General features: G+C 38.9%; 1 protein-coding gene across 5 annotated transcripts; it reads left to right on the top strand.

Annotated features, from left to right (window-relative positions):
- The first annotated feature begins 158 nt into the window (after positions 1-158).
- On the top strand, positions 159-15,567 carry TSLIG1 (tRNA splicing ligase complex subunit 1). Of its 5 annotated transcripts, none has more exons than XM_016217799.2 (7): positions 159-307; positions 6,742-6,766; positions 7,031-7,152; positions 7,369-7,451; positions 8,649-8,701; positions 10,363-10,399; positions 13,535-15,566. In XM_016217799.2, the coding sequence occupies exons 3-7, from the start codon at positions 7,080-7,082 to the stop codon at positions 13,619-13,621; spliced, it is 333 nt and encodes a 110-aa protein (XP_016073285.1). In that variant the 5' UTR covers positions 159-307; positions 6,742-6,766; positions 7,031-7,079; the 3' UTR covers positions 13,622-15,566. The 5 variants fall into 5 exon arrangements, with proteins under 5 accessions (XP_016073285.1, XP_016073248.1, XP_016073258.1 ...); XM_016217762.2 differs by lacking the exon at positions 159-307 and adding an exon at positions 502-665 and having other exon boundaries at positions 13,535-15,567; XM_016217782.2 differs by lacking the exon at positions 159-307 and adding an exon at positions 678-5,122.
- Positions 15,568-16,561: the final 994 nt, after the last annotated feature.

Genomic DNA, 16,561 nt, shown 5'->3' with positions numbered 1-16,561 from the left:
GCTCCGCTCCTGCCCGCCCCCCCCCGCCCGCTACTGCCCGCAGTCGACTTCCTTCCATTGCGCGCGCGCGCGCGCGCGCGGGGTTGGTGGGAGTGCATCCCCCGCCGGGGGTCACGTGAGCCGTGTAGTCCGCACTCTCCTGGGGGCAGCCATTTTCTTAAAGGCTGTTAAGCTAACGACCCTTTCAAAGTACTCAGGCGAGAAACCTCGGGTGCTTTCCGGTCTAGCAGTTATCAACTGAGGCACCAAGAAAAGGCCTCTATCACTCTGACCTAGAAGGTCTAATTCAAGGCTCCCTTACTCCCAGGTGCTCCAATTTATTTGTTTCTTTAGTCCTTAGAAAGAACCATTGATGAAACAAGCCCAGAAAATGGGGCCTCCACTTTTAAAAGATGTGCTCCAAGCAAGGAAACCTAGGGCGAAAGTCTTAGGGGAATGAAGTAAATCCCTTAGAAGTCCCGCTGCTTTAAGGGGCCACGCCAAGGGGTGGAGCCTAGAGCGGAAGTTGTAAATCAGGACCGAAGTCCTACCGATGAAGGACGGAAGTACGGTGTCCAAAGCTGCAACCATGGCGCAGGAAGAGGAAGATATTAGGGACTACAATTTAACTGAGGAGCAGAAGGCGACCAAGGCCAAGTATCCTCCAGTCAATCGGAAGTACGAGTGTGAGTAGGTGGCTGGCTTCTCTCATCTGCTCTCCCTGCCCGGGGCTTCCGGCATCGCTTGCCACTTTTGCGCCTAAGGTGCTTGAGGCGCGATCCCATCTCGCCCTGTGTTGTAGTCTCGTTTGTATTTGTTCCGGGAGTGCTGAAGGAAAAAGCCACTTGGTCTGAGAGTCGAGAAACCTGGGCTCCCACTTTTACAATCTCTTGAACTTTTTTAGATACGCCTAATCACATTTATCTTGGAGTTCTAGTGTATTCATTCTAAAGATAAGCGTATTTTCAGGCATTCGTGTGGTTGTCGCCCCCTTGTATTTCCAACAATGAGATAGAGTGTGGCGAGGTTAGAGGACTCGGAAAGCTAAGTAGGGGCCTTCTAACTTGGTTTTTACCTGCATCTCGTTGAACTTCTCGTAGATGCTGCCCGGCCGCTGGCCTCGCTTCTTAACTAGAGAATAAATACAGAGTGCCTCAGCGCTGCCCACGCCGGGGCCGGGGCACCCCCGCACACTCCTCTGCCTCACTTAGTAATTAGGCTGCTGTCCCCTCTCCGGACTGACGCTCCCCAGGCTCAGGACATGAGATTATAAATAAGAAAGTATAGTGCAGATCTCCAAAGTTGTTTTTTTAAATATAAACGTTAAGCTATCATCCCTAAAAGTGTCTGTGATTTGGGGAGCACAAATCTGACTTATTTACCTGCTTAAAATCTTTCTTTTTTATTGATTTGAGAGAGAGGAAGGGAGAGAAACTTCAGTTTGTTGTTGCACTTAGTGATGCAATCATTGGTTGATTCTTGTATGTGCCGGGACTCGGGATGGAACCTGCAACCTTGGCATATCTGGAAGACGCTCTAATAAACTAAGCTACGTGGCCAGAGCCCTCCTTAAAATCTTCATTAACTTACCGTTGCCTTCTGTATGGAGTCCAACTATTTACCATAGCATACTAGGTTCTATACTATCTGGACCCTGTATACTTCCCTAGCTCATTTTCTTTCTCATTTAAAAACAATTTTTAAAAATCACTTTTCGTAGGTCGTATATACGACTCAAAATTCAAAAAGTACAACAAATACGCATTGAAGTCTTTCAGCTCTGATGTCAAGCCACCTAGTCTTCCTCACTAGATTCAATCTGTGTGTATGAAAAACGTTTTAGCATTTACTTTAACCAATTTCCAATTGATGCACATTTATGAAATTTTCACTATTTTGTTTTTAGACAATGAAGCAGTGAATATACTTGTACATCCATTGTTTTGCATATATGTAGGATACATTTCTAAAAGTTGCATTGCTTTGTCAAAGGATGTGTACATTTTTAACTTCAAAGTTATTGCCAAATTGTTCTCCATTGGGGTTGTGCCTGTTTATACACTCTGTTTTCAAATAATTGAATCTTTGCATTCCAAGAATAAATCCTACTTGGTCATACTGTATCCTACTTGTCAACATTTTATACAGAATCCTTGTATGATATAATTTTAGTCTGTATTTCCTTCCAAAGCTTCATTTCTTGCCACTGACCACCCCCAGGTCTACCCCAATCTTTCCCTTGTTAAAAAAACAAAATTCTGCCCTGGCTGGTGTGGCTCAGCTGTCAGAGTGTTGGCCCACGCACCATAGGGTCGCAGGTTCGATTCCTGGCCAAGGGCACGTACCTTGGTTGTGGGTTTGCTCCCTCAGCCCTTTTGTGGCAAGTGCAGGAGGCAACCATGGATGTGTCTGTCTCATATGAATGTCTTTCTCTCTGTCTCTCCCCACCCCCGACTCCCCCCTCCTCTCTCCCTTCCACTCTTTCTCAAATATCCTCCCATGAGGATTAACAACAATAACAGCAAAACAAACAAAATTCAGCCCTGGCTGGTGTGGCTCAGTTGATTAAAGCATTGTCCCATATACCAGATGATGGTGGGTTCAGTTCTCAAGTCAGGGCACATATCCAGGTTGCAGGTTTGTTACTGGTCGGGGTGCTTGCCCGAGGCAGCTGATCCATGTTTCTCTCTCACATCAGTGTTTCTCTCTCTCTTCCTCTCTCTCAAAATCAATTAAAAACATTCAACTGAGTAAATTTGAAGATCTTGGCTTTATTAAATGATTCATGCCTCAGGCAGCATCCCAACTAGCAAATAGAAGGAAGCTCTGAGAAGCTGTACAAAATAGAAGATTTTTATAGGCAGAAACTGGAATGACAAGAAAGTTATTAGCAAAAGAAAAGAAATTGTTTCAGGCCAGGGCACTTTTTTTCTTTGTGGGAAAGGTGGCAGGGGCTTGTCAGGCAGATTAGGTTACCTCACTAGCATGAACAGGAAATTCCAGGCTGGTTTAAGGTCACATTTCTGGGTGGGGCTGATATTAGTCTTGCTTTGCTGTCCTGGAGTCAACTTCACCTTGGGCCTGTTTCTCGTTTCTTATTATTTTTTTAATACTCTGTAGGTCTGTTTTTCCTCTTTAACTCAGTTCAGTTGTCATCTAATTCATTCAGCAATATTTTTGAGAACCAGTTGTGTATCAACCACTGAGCAGAAATTGGGAATAAGCCCAGTTGGGCGTGGCTCAGCAAGCGGTTGAGCATCAACCTATGATCCAGAAGATCATGGTTTCATTCCCCGTCAGGGCACATGCCTGGGTTGGGGGTTCACTTCCTAGTGGGGGGTGTGCAGGAGGCAGCCGATCAATGACTCTCTCATCATTGATGTTTCTGTCTCTCCCTCTCCCATCTTCTCTCTGAAATCAATAAAGATATATTTTAAAAAAAGAAGAAAAAGAAATTGGGAATAAAAGAATGAGCAGCCCAGCTGGTGTGGCTCAGTGGTTGAGCATTGACCTAGGATCCAGGAGATCCCTGTTCGATTCCTGGTCAGTGCACATGCCCGGGTTTCCGGCTTGATCCCCAGCAGGGAGCATGCAGGAGGCAGCTGATCAGTGACTCTCATTCATCATTGATATTTCTCTTTCTCCTTTCCTCTCTATGAAATCAATAAAAATCTATTTTAAAAAATGAGCAAGCTGGTATAGATCACCCTTAGTTTTTTGCCATTTAAAGTGTTAAGTCTTGTTTTCTTTGGGAATTCTTACTTGAACCCCTTAGTCTAGGTTACTGTTATCTCTGTGCTCTCTCATCATAGATGTTTTTAAAAGTGTGGTCAGTAGACCCCTGGGGTTCCCCAGATTCTTCCAGAGGATCTGTGATGTGAAAACACATTTGTAATAATACTGAGATGTCATTTGCTCTTTTCACCATGATATTTACACTGGTGGTGCAAAAACAATGGTAGATAATACTCCTGGCCCCTTAGCACAAATTGAAGCACGGCACCAAACTGCTGGTAGCCATTGTATTCTTTATTATTGTGTACTTACAATTACAAATGTTCTTGATGAATCAGTAAGAACTATTTTATTAAATCTTGGCCATTGAGTACAGACCTTTTTAACATTCTGTATAACAAAATGGGAAATATTCATAAAGTGTTTCTGCTGTGTCAAAAGTATTGATTATCTTGAGGCAGAGCACTTGTGTAACTGAGTTGTGAACTGTTTTTTTCACAGAACACCACTTTTTCTCAAAAGAATGACTGAAAGATGTACCATTGTTATTCAGTGGTTAGTGTTGGCCCGAGCACCAAAGGTTTTGATTCCTGGTCTAGGGCACGTACCTGGGTTGCAGGTTTGATCCCTAGCACTGGTCAGGTGTCTGGGAGGCAACCAATCTGTGTGTCTCTCATATCGATATTTCTCTCTCTTTGTCTCTCCCGCTCTCTCCCTCCCTTCCACTCTCTCTAAAAATCAATGGAAAAAATATCCTTGGGTGAGAATTAACAAAACAAAACAAAACAATAGTCACATATGAGTAGAATCACAGTATAGATTCTTTCATGTCTGGCTTATTCACTCAATATTAAAGCCAGGCTGGCGTGGCTCAGTGGTTGAGTGCCCACCCCTGAACCCAGGAGGTCATGGTTCAATTCACCGTCAGGGCACATGCCCAGGTTTCGGGCTCGATTCATGGTAGGGGGCGTGCAGGAGGCAGCTGATCAATGACTCTCATCAGTGATGTTTCTAGCTCTCCCTTTCCCTTCCTCTCTGAAATCAATAAAAACACATTAAAAAAAAAAAAGTTAAACACAGACTGACGTTCAAGTGATGAATGGATGTTATTTATTAACTACTGACAGTAGGGGAAATAGCTCCATTCTGATTTGAGCAGAGCTGATTGGGCCTTTTAAAGGGATAATGAGGGATGGAGGAAGAGGGGGGAGCTCAGTAGAGACTCAGAAGTGAAAATTTACGAAAAGTTGGGTCAGTGTAAATTCGATTAGGCCAGCCAGTGTTTGCTAGTTGGCAGTTATCAAAGTTAGGATTCTATCCCCCCACTGAGACAGGGTCCTTCCTCATGATTACATTTCGAAGGAATGGCTCTGGAGTCCTTGAGAAGAACACTTCTGAGCTGTAAGAGGTAAATATTCACTATGTAAGCCCTTTTCAGTAAATGTTCTAAGGAACTGATGTCAAGGGCCTATGGCCAGGTGCTGTCTAGAACAAACAGTAAATTCTTCTGGCTGTGTTGCACTTTCTCAGGCAGACATTGTAAAAGGGAGTAGGGACGAGGTGTGTAATCCTAGGAAGGTGGGTGACTTGATGCTGCTGGAAGCCATGCTCAAGTTTGGCCAGGTCTCAGTGCAGAGGGGTTTTGAATGAAGTTACAAGGTGCTGACAGATCTGAAAATGATGCTTTTAACGTTTCTGAGATTCATGTTAGTACAGTGCTGAGTAGTATTGCATTGTATTCCTCAGTTTTACCTGTTTTCTTGACAGACATTGGATTTTTAATTTGGGGGAATAAAATTGCTGTGAATATTCTCATATGTCATTTTGTGGATACATGCTTTCATTTCTCTAGGGTTAATGCTAGTCATTTTCTTTTAACTTGTTATCTCTGCTGGTTATGAGCTCCTTAGTGCCTGAAACATATGAAGTCCTCAATAATACATCTGAGTGATTTAGAGATGTGTTTGAACCTTGAGTGCCATCAGGAGATCATATGTTATGGTGTAAAGAGCACTAAATTGGGAGTCAGGAAATCTCAATTCTAGTCCCAGCTCTGCCTCTAATCAACAGTGTAGTCCTGAACAACTCACACAATCTTTGGATTTCAGGTTTCTTTTTGTAAGTGAAGGACTTATATGTTAAATGATCTTCAAGACTTCCTTCCGCCCTGAGTATTCTATGACCTAAGTGGGAAGAGTTGATGGAAGTCATTAATACCAGTGAAGAACAGACTGACATGTTGAGATAACAGGTCCAGCGGGAGCTTGCTGTAGTGGCAGTTGTTACTTACTGGTATTCCTGTGAGAATATCAGGAAAAAACTCATAATATATATCGGAGAGTTTACTTTCTAAAACTACTTTGTATCTGCCAAGGATATCATCGAGGAGTACTTCAAATGCAAGAAATCAACAAATTAAAAACTTGGCTCTTGTTTAAAAAACCCAAAAACTATTTTATCTGGGATTTGACTAGCTGTTCATGAAAATGTGAGACAGGGAAATCTTAAATTTTGTATCTTTGATGATGATACAGTTTCTAGAATTTCGATCATTCACACAGTAGATATTTAGAAAAGATACTGATTTCTGAGGAAAAGTAACTAATGTCAGGAAGTGACACTTGTTTGTTGAAAAACTATAATATATTAGACACTTTTTAGGTCACCTAGGAGATCAAGGCCCTGCTGCCTTCCAGAAATTGTCATTCTTTTATATGTAAATTTTGGGATTATTCAAAAATAACCCTTTAGCATTAATATGCTAATATTATGTTACTGTTAGTTCTTTAGCCATTTATTTAATTCACATTAACACAATAAGAACTGAAAATGTTTAGAAGAAATTTTAAAAATTAAAAATAACCCTTAATAAAGAAATTAACTTTTGTGTAAATGAATAGCAAAAGGTGTGATCTGCCCACGTTTTCTCTCTCTTCAAGGTTGATGTTCTTAATAATGAACTAGAGTTCTTTTCTTGTGATTAGCAAGTTTAGTTACTTAATAAGTGTTTTTCACTCTCCCCCGCAGATTTGGATCATACAGCAGATGTCCAGTGAGTATAGCTGGAGTTTATGCCTTTGAAACCATGTGCTTAAATAAGAAGGCTGATGTTTTAATCTTAATGTCCCCAGTTTTAATTTTTCTCCTGTTTTGGTTCCTTTAGAATATGAAAATGATGCTTTAAAAGCACCCAGTTTCAGTGCCATTAAACTGATTTGAGGCCTTTGGTTTTATATTTTTCATATTGATTTTATTTTGACTTTGTTGTCAGGTTTTCTCTCTTGCAATGACACAGGGCATGAATATATTTCTTTAGGTTACATGCATGGGGAGATACTCTGGAGGAAGCATTTGAGCAGTGTGCAATGGCCATGTTTGGTTACATGACAGATACTGGGACAGTGGAGCCCCTCCAAACAATAGAAGTAGAAACACAAGGTAACCAATTTATTTACAAGGAAGAGATTGTTATACAAGTGTGTAGTATTCTACATAATTTCAGAATATTTTCACACTAAGAACAACAAAATTGATTATGAGCCTGTTCTTCCTCTTTCAACTTGCCTAAGAAATTTGTTGCACTTTTAAATTCAAACAAGTTTTTAGAGATGAGAATTATTAAACATACTATTGTTTCTTTTTGATTCTGTGTAGGAGATGACTTACAGTCTCTTCTGTTTCACTTTTTGGATGAGTGGCTTTATAAGTTCAGTGCTGATGAATTCTTCATACCCCGGGTAAGTAAGGATTTTTTATTTTTACTGAGCAAATGGCGTCTTAGTTCATATTTTTAAAATAGAACAAGTGACATAAAGTAGAACATGTGATGCAAAATCAAGCCATACAGATATGTAATGGTGATACCTATTTGCAGAGATTATAATGAACATAGGCTCTTCTTGGTTAACCTGAGCTTATCTATGTATATGCCATTTGTATTTAGATCTCTTATTATGTGTGTCACTAATCAGGATTGTGTGATAAGAATGTACCTGTCTTTTTTTTTAATATATATATTTATATATTTTTTTTATTGATTTCAGAGAGAGGACAGAAGGGAGAGATAGAAATATCAATGATGAGAGAGAGTCATTAATCTGTTGGCTCCTGCACAGCCCTTGCTGGGGCTCGAGCCCATTACCAGGGCATGTACCCTGTCCGGGAATCAAACCGGCAAACTTTTGATTGAACATGGATGATGTTCAGCCAAGTGAGCCACACCAGCCAGGGCTACACCTACTGCCTTTATTGACACTTTTTATGTCTCCCAAGTTGGAGCTATACTTATGTCCATTTATATGTTCCTTTTGCCCCATTTGAAATTTAGGAGTTCTGCCATGTTGGCCTAAGTTAAAAAGTTGGTGCTTTTAGTTTTCCTTAATGTGAAAAAAGAAAAGACAGATGGAGATTGCTTGTTGCCATCAACCTCTAGAAGAGAACACCTCTCCAGCTTCACTGTTATCTAGCATACATGGCCCCTCCTTGCTTCCATAATTCCTTCATTCTCTGCCTTACCAGGTCCACTACATGTGCCCTTCCAACTGGGTCATTCATCTTACAGAGTTGAAGTGCCTACAATATTACATAAAAATAGGCTGAGAGTTCTGTCAGTTATACCTCAATAAAATTGAAAAAAATAGACTGAGAGTGATTGAAATCTTTTGTCATTCTCTATCTTACAGAAAAATTCTTTTGACTCAAGTTTTTAGATTGTACATTTTTAAGAATACCTCCCTTGAATATGTAAGAATAAAGTATTATTTCCTTGAAATATATGTTGTTTATAATTCTATATTAGTCGATATTTTAATTTTGTTTGTATCATAGAAGTTATATGCCGTTACCTAGAAAAGGTGATAACCTAGACATGTGTTTAGTAGATGGTCCGTAATGAACATTTTTGTAAAATTAAAATAATTTTTTTTCCTCTTTAGGAAGTGAAAGTACTTAGTATTGATCAAATAAATTTCAAATTACGGTCCATTGGGTAAGTTTTGAAAATCTTTTAACTAGCAAGTCATGAAAAATGTTAAGTTATATTCTTCACTGCACTTAGCAGGCAGGGAGACAGAAAAGTCAGAGGATCAATTGCATCCCAGTAGGTAGGGCTTTTCAATTGGTTAAGTAGTTAAAGCTTTGTTAGAGACCTAGGAGGGAGAGCTTACTTCAGCTTTGGAGGACCAGAAAGTTGTCAGAACAGACTTGATTTGAGTTGTTAAACCTGATTCCCAATTTGTTGATTTTTTTTTTTTTTTTTTTAATCCTCACCTGACATGCTTAAAGAGAGGGAGAGAAAGAGAAACATCAATGTGAGAGAGAAACATCCATCGGTTGCCTTCCATATGCTTGATCCCGACCAGGGATCAAACCCCCAACTCAGGTATATGCCCAGACTGGGAATCAACTGGCAACCTTCCAGTGCACAGAACAACGCCCAACCAACCGAGCCACATTGGCTGGGCCCAATTTGTTGATTTTTTAGCACAAAAAATATGTAATTGCTAGTTGGCACAGATATTTGCATAAAACCTAGCTTAGTGATAGGAAACACTGATTCATCTTTTCTCATAGATCTTCACACTTAGACTCCATTCAAACCAGTTTCTTCTATTAAATTATTCTTTTCCTCCAGAGTTTGCAAACACTTGATTAGGTCACTTTGATTGCACTTGGTGTTTCACAACTTTCGTTAGTCACTTAATATCTTTTGTGTTATTTTTATATGAAACCTATTTTTTCCATTTGATGTTGAATTTTACATTTCTTTTTGTAAAGTGAGGTCTTTTATTAACTCCTCTTTTTTTAGGGTGAGGAAATCAGCTTGTCCAGGGTACTTAGCTAATAAATGGTTGAACAGAGTTTTAAAACTTAACTCTTTTTACTATTATTACTGCTTCTATTACTGTGATCTTCAGCCACATTAGTATGGAAGGGAGAGAGGATACTTAGTTCTAGCCAGGTTCTGGGAGAGTACCTTTGTAGTGCCTTCTATATACAAACCATATATAACATTTTTTGAAAGTTATAAAATTCAATCCAAGTTCAGACTGTATTATAGAATCTGTTATTTTCCCTTATTTTGTTTTCCCAAGTGGGAGGTGATATTTCATTTGTTCTATAGCCTTGAGTACCATGAAAATTTTGGACATGCTACTCTGTTGTGAAATAATATTAAAGAGTGTTTATTTTTTAAATATATCTTTTTTTATTTCAGAGAGAGGAAAGGAGAGGGAGAGAGGTAGAAACATCAATGATGAGAGAATCATTTATCAGCTGCCTCCTTCACGCCCCCAACTGGGGATCGAGCCCACAACCCGGGCAATCAAACCCCGATTGCCTGGATCCTAGGTTGATGCTCAACCTCTGAGCCATGTCCAGCTGGGCAAGAGTGTTTATTTAAAGTCTACCTATGTACACTATACTAGGGCACTTTTTTTTTAGCTTAACTATCAACCTTGTTGAAATGACTGTTGCACCTAAGTCCCTCAGTAGCTTATCTGCTGGCAGTCAAAGTGCAATTTATACCCCTTCCATCTCTTGGCTTTCTAGTATCTTAACTACATTTGTAAGGCTTATTTTAAAATATGTAAAGAGAGAACAAATATTAAATTTTGGAAATCTTAATCACATTTTATTTTCCTTTTCAAGGTGGGGAGAAGAATTCTCTTTGTCCAAGCATCCTCAGGTATGTTTTCAATCCAGCCATTAAAAACATTTTGTACACTCTTACCATAAGGTTTGGTATATGTAACAGTAAACTTCAGTGAATCTAATAAATTGGTATAAAGTAGTAAGTTTTTCTCAGCCATCTTTGACTTGTCTGTAAATATTACATTAAAACACTGATTTATACACATCTGATCTGGTGGATTAAGAGTCAGCACTTGGGTTCTAAGGTCAGGTTTGTTACTGAATATTGTGGGACTTAAAAGTAAGTCCCTTTGCCTTTTGAGCTTTCACTTCTTCCTCTGTAATTGAGGTTTTGGATTAGATGTTCTCTAACGGACTTTCTACCTTCTGTGCTTCTCTAGATTCTGTACTTGCCAACCTGTGTGGCTTCACTCTGTGTTAGTCAGATCTATTGGAATAGAGATAGGCAAAGTTTTCCTGTAAAGGGCCAGATAATGTTTTAAGCTTTGTGGGCGGAGAGCAGCAGAAGAACCACTCCTCTTCTGTTGTAACATTGCAGCAGCATGAACAAAACATAAGTGAATGAATATGGCTGTGTTCCAGTAAAACTTCATGGTCATTGAAATGTGAATTTCATATTATTTTCAAATGTCATGAAATATTGCTTTTGTTTTGTTTTTTCAATAGTTAGAAATGTAAAAACCATTCTTAGTTCATGGGACTGTCTGTACAAAAACAGGTGGCAGGCTGCATTTGGCCTGCGGTTTGTTGTTTGCTGACCCTTGTCTTTAGGTCAAGGAGACCTAAATTAGTTGGAGGTGACCGGGAAATCCTAGTATCATTAATTCAACCATTATATAATGAAATGAAGCCCGGTGCAGGATCCTCAGGAGAGAGAAGCATAAAACAGAGAAACTAGTAGAAGGGATGTGCAAATTGAAAACAACATATTTATAATACAAACATAGTGACACAGTGGATTTTTTTGGAATATGTTATAATTGAGATGTTTATTAGACATCCAAATGGAGATACCAGATAATAGGCTTTGTTTATAGAATGACTTTTTCAGGAGATAGGTGTGTCTGGAAATACAGATTTAGAAGTCATCACTGAAAAGATGGTATTTATAACCATAGGACTAGATAAAATTACCCAGGAGGAAGGGTAGCTAAGGGAGAGAGTAGGAGAGAGGACTGAGCCCCATGGTACTAAGTTTGGAAGAGCAGAAAAGAAGGAGAGCCTAGTGAGAGGGAACAAGAAAAGAGGGCTGCCCTGGAAACCAGATAGCTAATGCTCTTGAGGCTGCTCACAGGTTGAGTAAAGTAAGGATTCAGAATTGACCATGAATTAACTAATCAGTGGAATAATGTGTGTAAGTATTTGGGGTGAGTCAAAGAAGGAATGAGAGGTGGGAAAGTGGGAGGCAGTATATTGAGAAAGTTCTTTTGAAGAGATTGCAGAAAAGGGGAACAAGGATTGAACAGTAATAGCTAGACGGGGATGTAGCTAGTAAGAAAGCTCTGTGCCTTGCCATGTATTAACTAGGAGGTTTTGTAGCACCATTGTGTGCTAAGTGAAAATGACCTAGTATATTGGGGAAAATTGATCATACTGGAGAGGGACAGAATGATTTCAGAGCAAAGAAGACCTTAAGTTGGTAAGGGCAGGGAGTAGGGGAGTGTGGGATAGGGTGTTGAAGTGAAGTTAGCCTTCTGATAGGAGCAGGGACTGGCTATTGTAACAGGAGGAAAGGCTGATGGGAGCACAGATACAGTAGAATAGTAGGTTCGATGGCAGGAAGATGAGTCAGTTCTTATTGATTGCTCTTGTTTTTTCTAGAAAGCACAATTGAGAGAGAATGAGAATGAAGTGGGGAGGCTATACGTGAAGATGTGAAATTTCAGTTGCCTCAGAGTAAGAAAGTGAATTTAATGGTAAATGGAGGATTACTGGTCAGTCTGAGTACCCTCTTGAGAACTGTGGACAGACTTTTAAGGTGATGCCAGGTAGCATGGTGTGTGCTGCCACAGGCAGAATGTTGAGTTTGATTGAGGTGGTTGTTTCCCCAGGGGTTTATGGCAGAGGGTGGAAAAGCAGAGGCGTGGGTGCCATTCAAACCCATCTGAAATCTTCAAATTTCTTTGGTTCCATAAAGCTAGCAAATGCCAGTCACCTATTCCCTGATACATTTTGTGGTGCACAGATTTATGGTAGAAGACCCTGGCCAGGAACTCAGTTGGTTAGAGCTTTGTCCTGATAAGCCAAGGTTGCAGGTTCCTGGTCATGGCACATAAAAGAATCAACCAATGAATGCATAAATGAGTGGAACAACAAATTGACGTTTCTCTCTCTCTAAAATCAATCAGTAATAATATTTTAAATATATATTTAAAAAATATTCCACATTAACCCAGTGGTTAGAGTGTTGGTCTGTGCACTGAAGGGTCATGGATTTGATTCCTGGTCAAGGGTATGTACCCAGGTTGCAGACTTGATCCCAGCCCAGTGCCTGCTGGAGTCAACCAATTGATGTGTCTCTCTCACATCAATGTTTCTCTCTCTCACCCTCTCTCTCTCTCCTTCCGCTCTCTCTGAAAAGCAATGGAAAAAATATCCTCAGGTGAGGATTAACAACAGAAAAATCCACATTTTTAAAAAAGATTTATTGTAGAAGGAAGTAAGAGAACATCAAATCCTGTAACCTCTAAACTTGGGTGGGGTGTTGTCATGTATCAGAAGCATGTGGAGAGAGAAGAACCCTACGAGGTAAAGTGAGCATTGGCAGCTGAGGAGATGAGAATAGGCTGAGTTCCTAGGGCCCAGGTTAGACTTGAGAGGGAGCCCTGAGCAAACAGTAGGAAAGCTTAGTGTTGTTTGATTCAATCCATTTGATAAATGAAAAAGCTGATACCCGGAAAGGTCCGACAGCTTCCATATCCAGGTGGAAACAAAGCCAGGATTAGAGTTCCACCTCCTAGCTCCACTTCAGTGTTCTATCTACTGTGTGCTTGTTTTTATTGGATCAATGTATAATATTATACCAATTTGATAACTAATTGTTTTATCTAAGTTTTTAGTTTTTCAGAATAATAAAATTTTTTCTTTCTGCTAATTGTTGCTGGAGTTAATGATTCTGATTTCTATGTCCTTTGTTTCCTATTTGTTTTTTCTCTAATCCCAATTTTAGGGAACTGAAGTCAAGGCGATAACATACTCAGCAATGCAGGTCTATACTGAAGAGAAGCCAGAAGTTTTTGTGATCATTGACATTTAAGATAAAAAAAAAATGCTCCTATGAAGAACTGTTTTTCTCTTCCTTTTGAGAAGATACCATGATATAAATTCTACAGTATCCGATGATACATGATGATTTGCAGGACAGAAATTTTTTACTTTAAGTGTGACTTTCAAGAATGGAAAATCAAGGCATAGTCTTGATCTATATTAACCAGATACTCAAACGTTAAAGAATTCTTCATGTAGCAAGTATGGTTCCTTGTTTATTAATTTCCTGCTGTGGCAGCAGGTGCCTCACACCCTTCCAATGCCAGCCCTCCAGCCTGGTCCCAAAAGGGATCATTGATGTAAGCAGCAGCCTGAGAGACTCTGAGGCTGCCATGCTGTTATCGAATCCAGTTTGGGGGAGAAAATGATAATTTGAGAAATCTTACTATCAGGATTTTGCTTTCCCTCCAGATTGGTTAAGACATATATTTTCTATGTGTATATTAAGAGAGGTTGTATTTTAGATTGCTGTGGGACAGAGCCATCCTGTATTCCAGTTAGTTGTCCTAGAAGAAATAATTATAATTGAACAACAGGAGGACTTCTCTAGAAAGAGCCCTGATTTTCTCACTTTTTTTAAAGCACTGATATATTGACACTTTCTTGTTTTCCCATAAGAAAAATGTAATGCCCTTACAAATGGGCCCTTCTATCATATAATTTTATATTAAAACCAGTATATTTATACAGTTAGAGAATGGGAGAATTTTTTTTAAAAGTTTCTTCGGTTTTTAAAAACTATCTAAGCTCTTCATTTCTAAGAAGACAGTAAGCCAGTAAAACAACTTTAAAATGATCTGAACTTTTCAAAGTAGATAACTTCTAAAAAATGAAACTGTGTTGGTTTGATATGCAACATTATTCTATTTTCTTCATTAATATTCATTCCCATGATACCAGAGTTTTGCAAAGTTGCTATTTATTCACATGGACATTAGAAAAGATTGCCACTGGGTGGTGCCAGATATCATAATAGGAGGCTGAACTTGACCTAAGAGGAAGAGATTGTGAGCTGTCCAAGTTCTCTCTGAGAACTGCATTATTTTCCCCGGGTATTAACAGAGTAGGGCCAAGAAAGGCTAGACAAAGATCCTGAAGCTCTTCAAATTAATATCTAGTAGGATCATTGGGGTAGTGCTGCTTAAACTTCTTTAATCTTAGGCACATTTTGCAAATTTGGATTATGGCCCTCCAAGCAAAAAAATGTCTGGAGTCTACTTTTGTTATGATGAATTTCTGGACTGAGATGGGGCTCTTTTTTTCATGGACCCCTTTGCACATCATGGGCTACTTGGGGGGTTGATTGTGAAAATGAACAAGGGGATACCATGAGGGCCACACCTAAAGCAAGACTTCTTGGGATGCATAAAGCCAAGCAGGGTGCAAACTTGACTGGAAGAAAAAGCACAGCCATTTCTCTTGCCACCAGTGCTATATAATGGGGTTCAGTAAAAAAAGTCAGATGTAATTATGCAATACAAATTATGTTTCTTTATATAATAAATATATAACTTATTACAACTTTAAAAATGTGTTAGTTTAAAAATATATGTGTCAGCATGTTGGTATTAAGGAGCATTTTTGTTTTTATGGAAAAACTAAATAAATATGATATTCTCGCTGGGTAGTTGGAAGAGGTTGCAAATAGTAGATACTAATATATTTGTTAAAAAATAAGTGGATGTACCTCTGGCACCTAACACTTTCTACCTCACATCATTATTGGCCACATGTAATTCTGTACCTGGAATGTAAAGTTCCTACAGGATGTCATTTCATTCCTCTGCCTTGTATGTGATAGAAGTTCCCAAAGTCGTCATAAATGCATGTGCCTGGGTTGCAGGCTTGATCCCCAGTAAGGGGTTTGCAGGAAGCAGCCGATCAATGACTCTCTCATCATTGATATTTTTCTCTCTCTCTCTCCCTCCCTCCCTATGAAATCAATAAAAACATATTTAAAAAAATTATTTGGCCCTGGCCGGTGTGGTCACCATTGAGGATTTACAGGAGGCAACAGGTTGATGTCTCTCTCTCTCTAAAACCAATACTCTTAAAAAAAAAAAAAAAGTTACTCTTTAATAAAGGAATTAAGTAGTTATAGATAATATCAAATAGGGGAGCATCTGAGATCTTGCTCCCTGACATATGTCATCAGTTTTGGCTCAAGTAAGTTCTTATAAAAATTACCTAAAACTATATAATGGATTTCTGTATCTAGAAATCTGAAAGAACAAAGCAAAGTTTAATAAATTCTTAGATGTATTTTACAAGCTGTATTCAATGTAATAATGTTTTCAAGTGATCTAATCAATCCCAGAGGTAAAGAGGTGACTAGCATTACCCTGGTCACTGGTTTCCTTTCTAAAGGGGATAGAACAAATAAAATTTAAAAGGCGATAAAATATCCAATGATTTTGCTGATGTGGGAAAACAAAAAGGGATAGGGAAAAGTGTTTATCGTACTATTTAAGCACCTTTCAAAATATTTTGCCTTTAAAAGTTAAGAATTCCTTTGTTTCTTTTATGTGTGGTTTATTGCTTATTAATATATTTGACTTCTTGGCATTAATTACAAGTTCTGTAGGGAGAAAACTGACATATTAGAAAATGAAGTTTACAGATCCTTTGTGGATTCCATTTTTCTTAGTATATTTGTGGCTCCACTAGTATGAATAGTTAAGAAACTTCAGTATCAAAATAAAATATTAATTATACTTCACAAGACATAAAGAAGCTGGCTAAACAGTGCTATTTCTATGATAACCTGAATTTTATCATTAAAATTCTTGTAACTGTCTTGGCTCAGTTGGTTGGAGCGTCATCCTGATATACCACAGTTGGGGATTTGATCCCCAATCGGCACATACAAGAATCAACCAATTAATGCATTAAAAAGTGGAACAACAAATAGATATTTCTCTCCCCCCAA

Source organism: Miniopterus natalensis, chromosome 9 (assembly GCF_054644295.1).
Source record: "Miniopterus natalensis isolate mMinNat1 chromosome 9, mMinNat1.hap1, whole genome shotgun sequence".
In the NCBI taxonomy this organism is placed as follows: domain Eukaryota; kingdom Metazoa; phylum Chordata; class Mammalia; order Chiroptera; family Miniopteridae; genus Miniopterus; species Miniopterus natalensis.
Note: the sequence above shows the minus strand (reverse complement) of the source record. Positions and strands in the feature narration are given on the sequence as shown.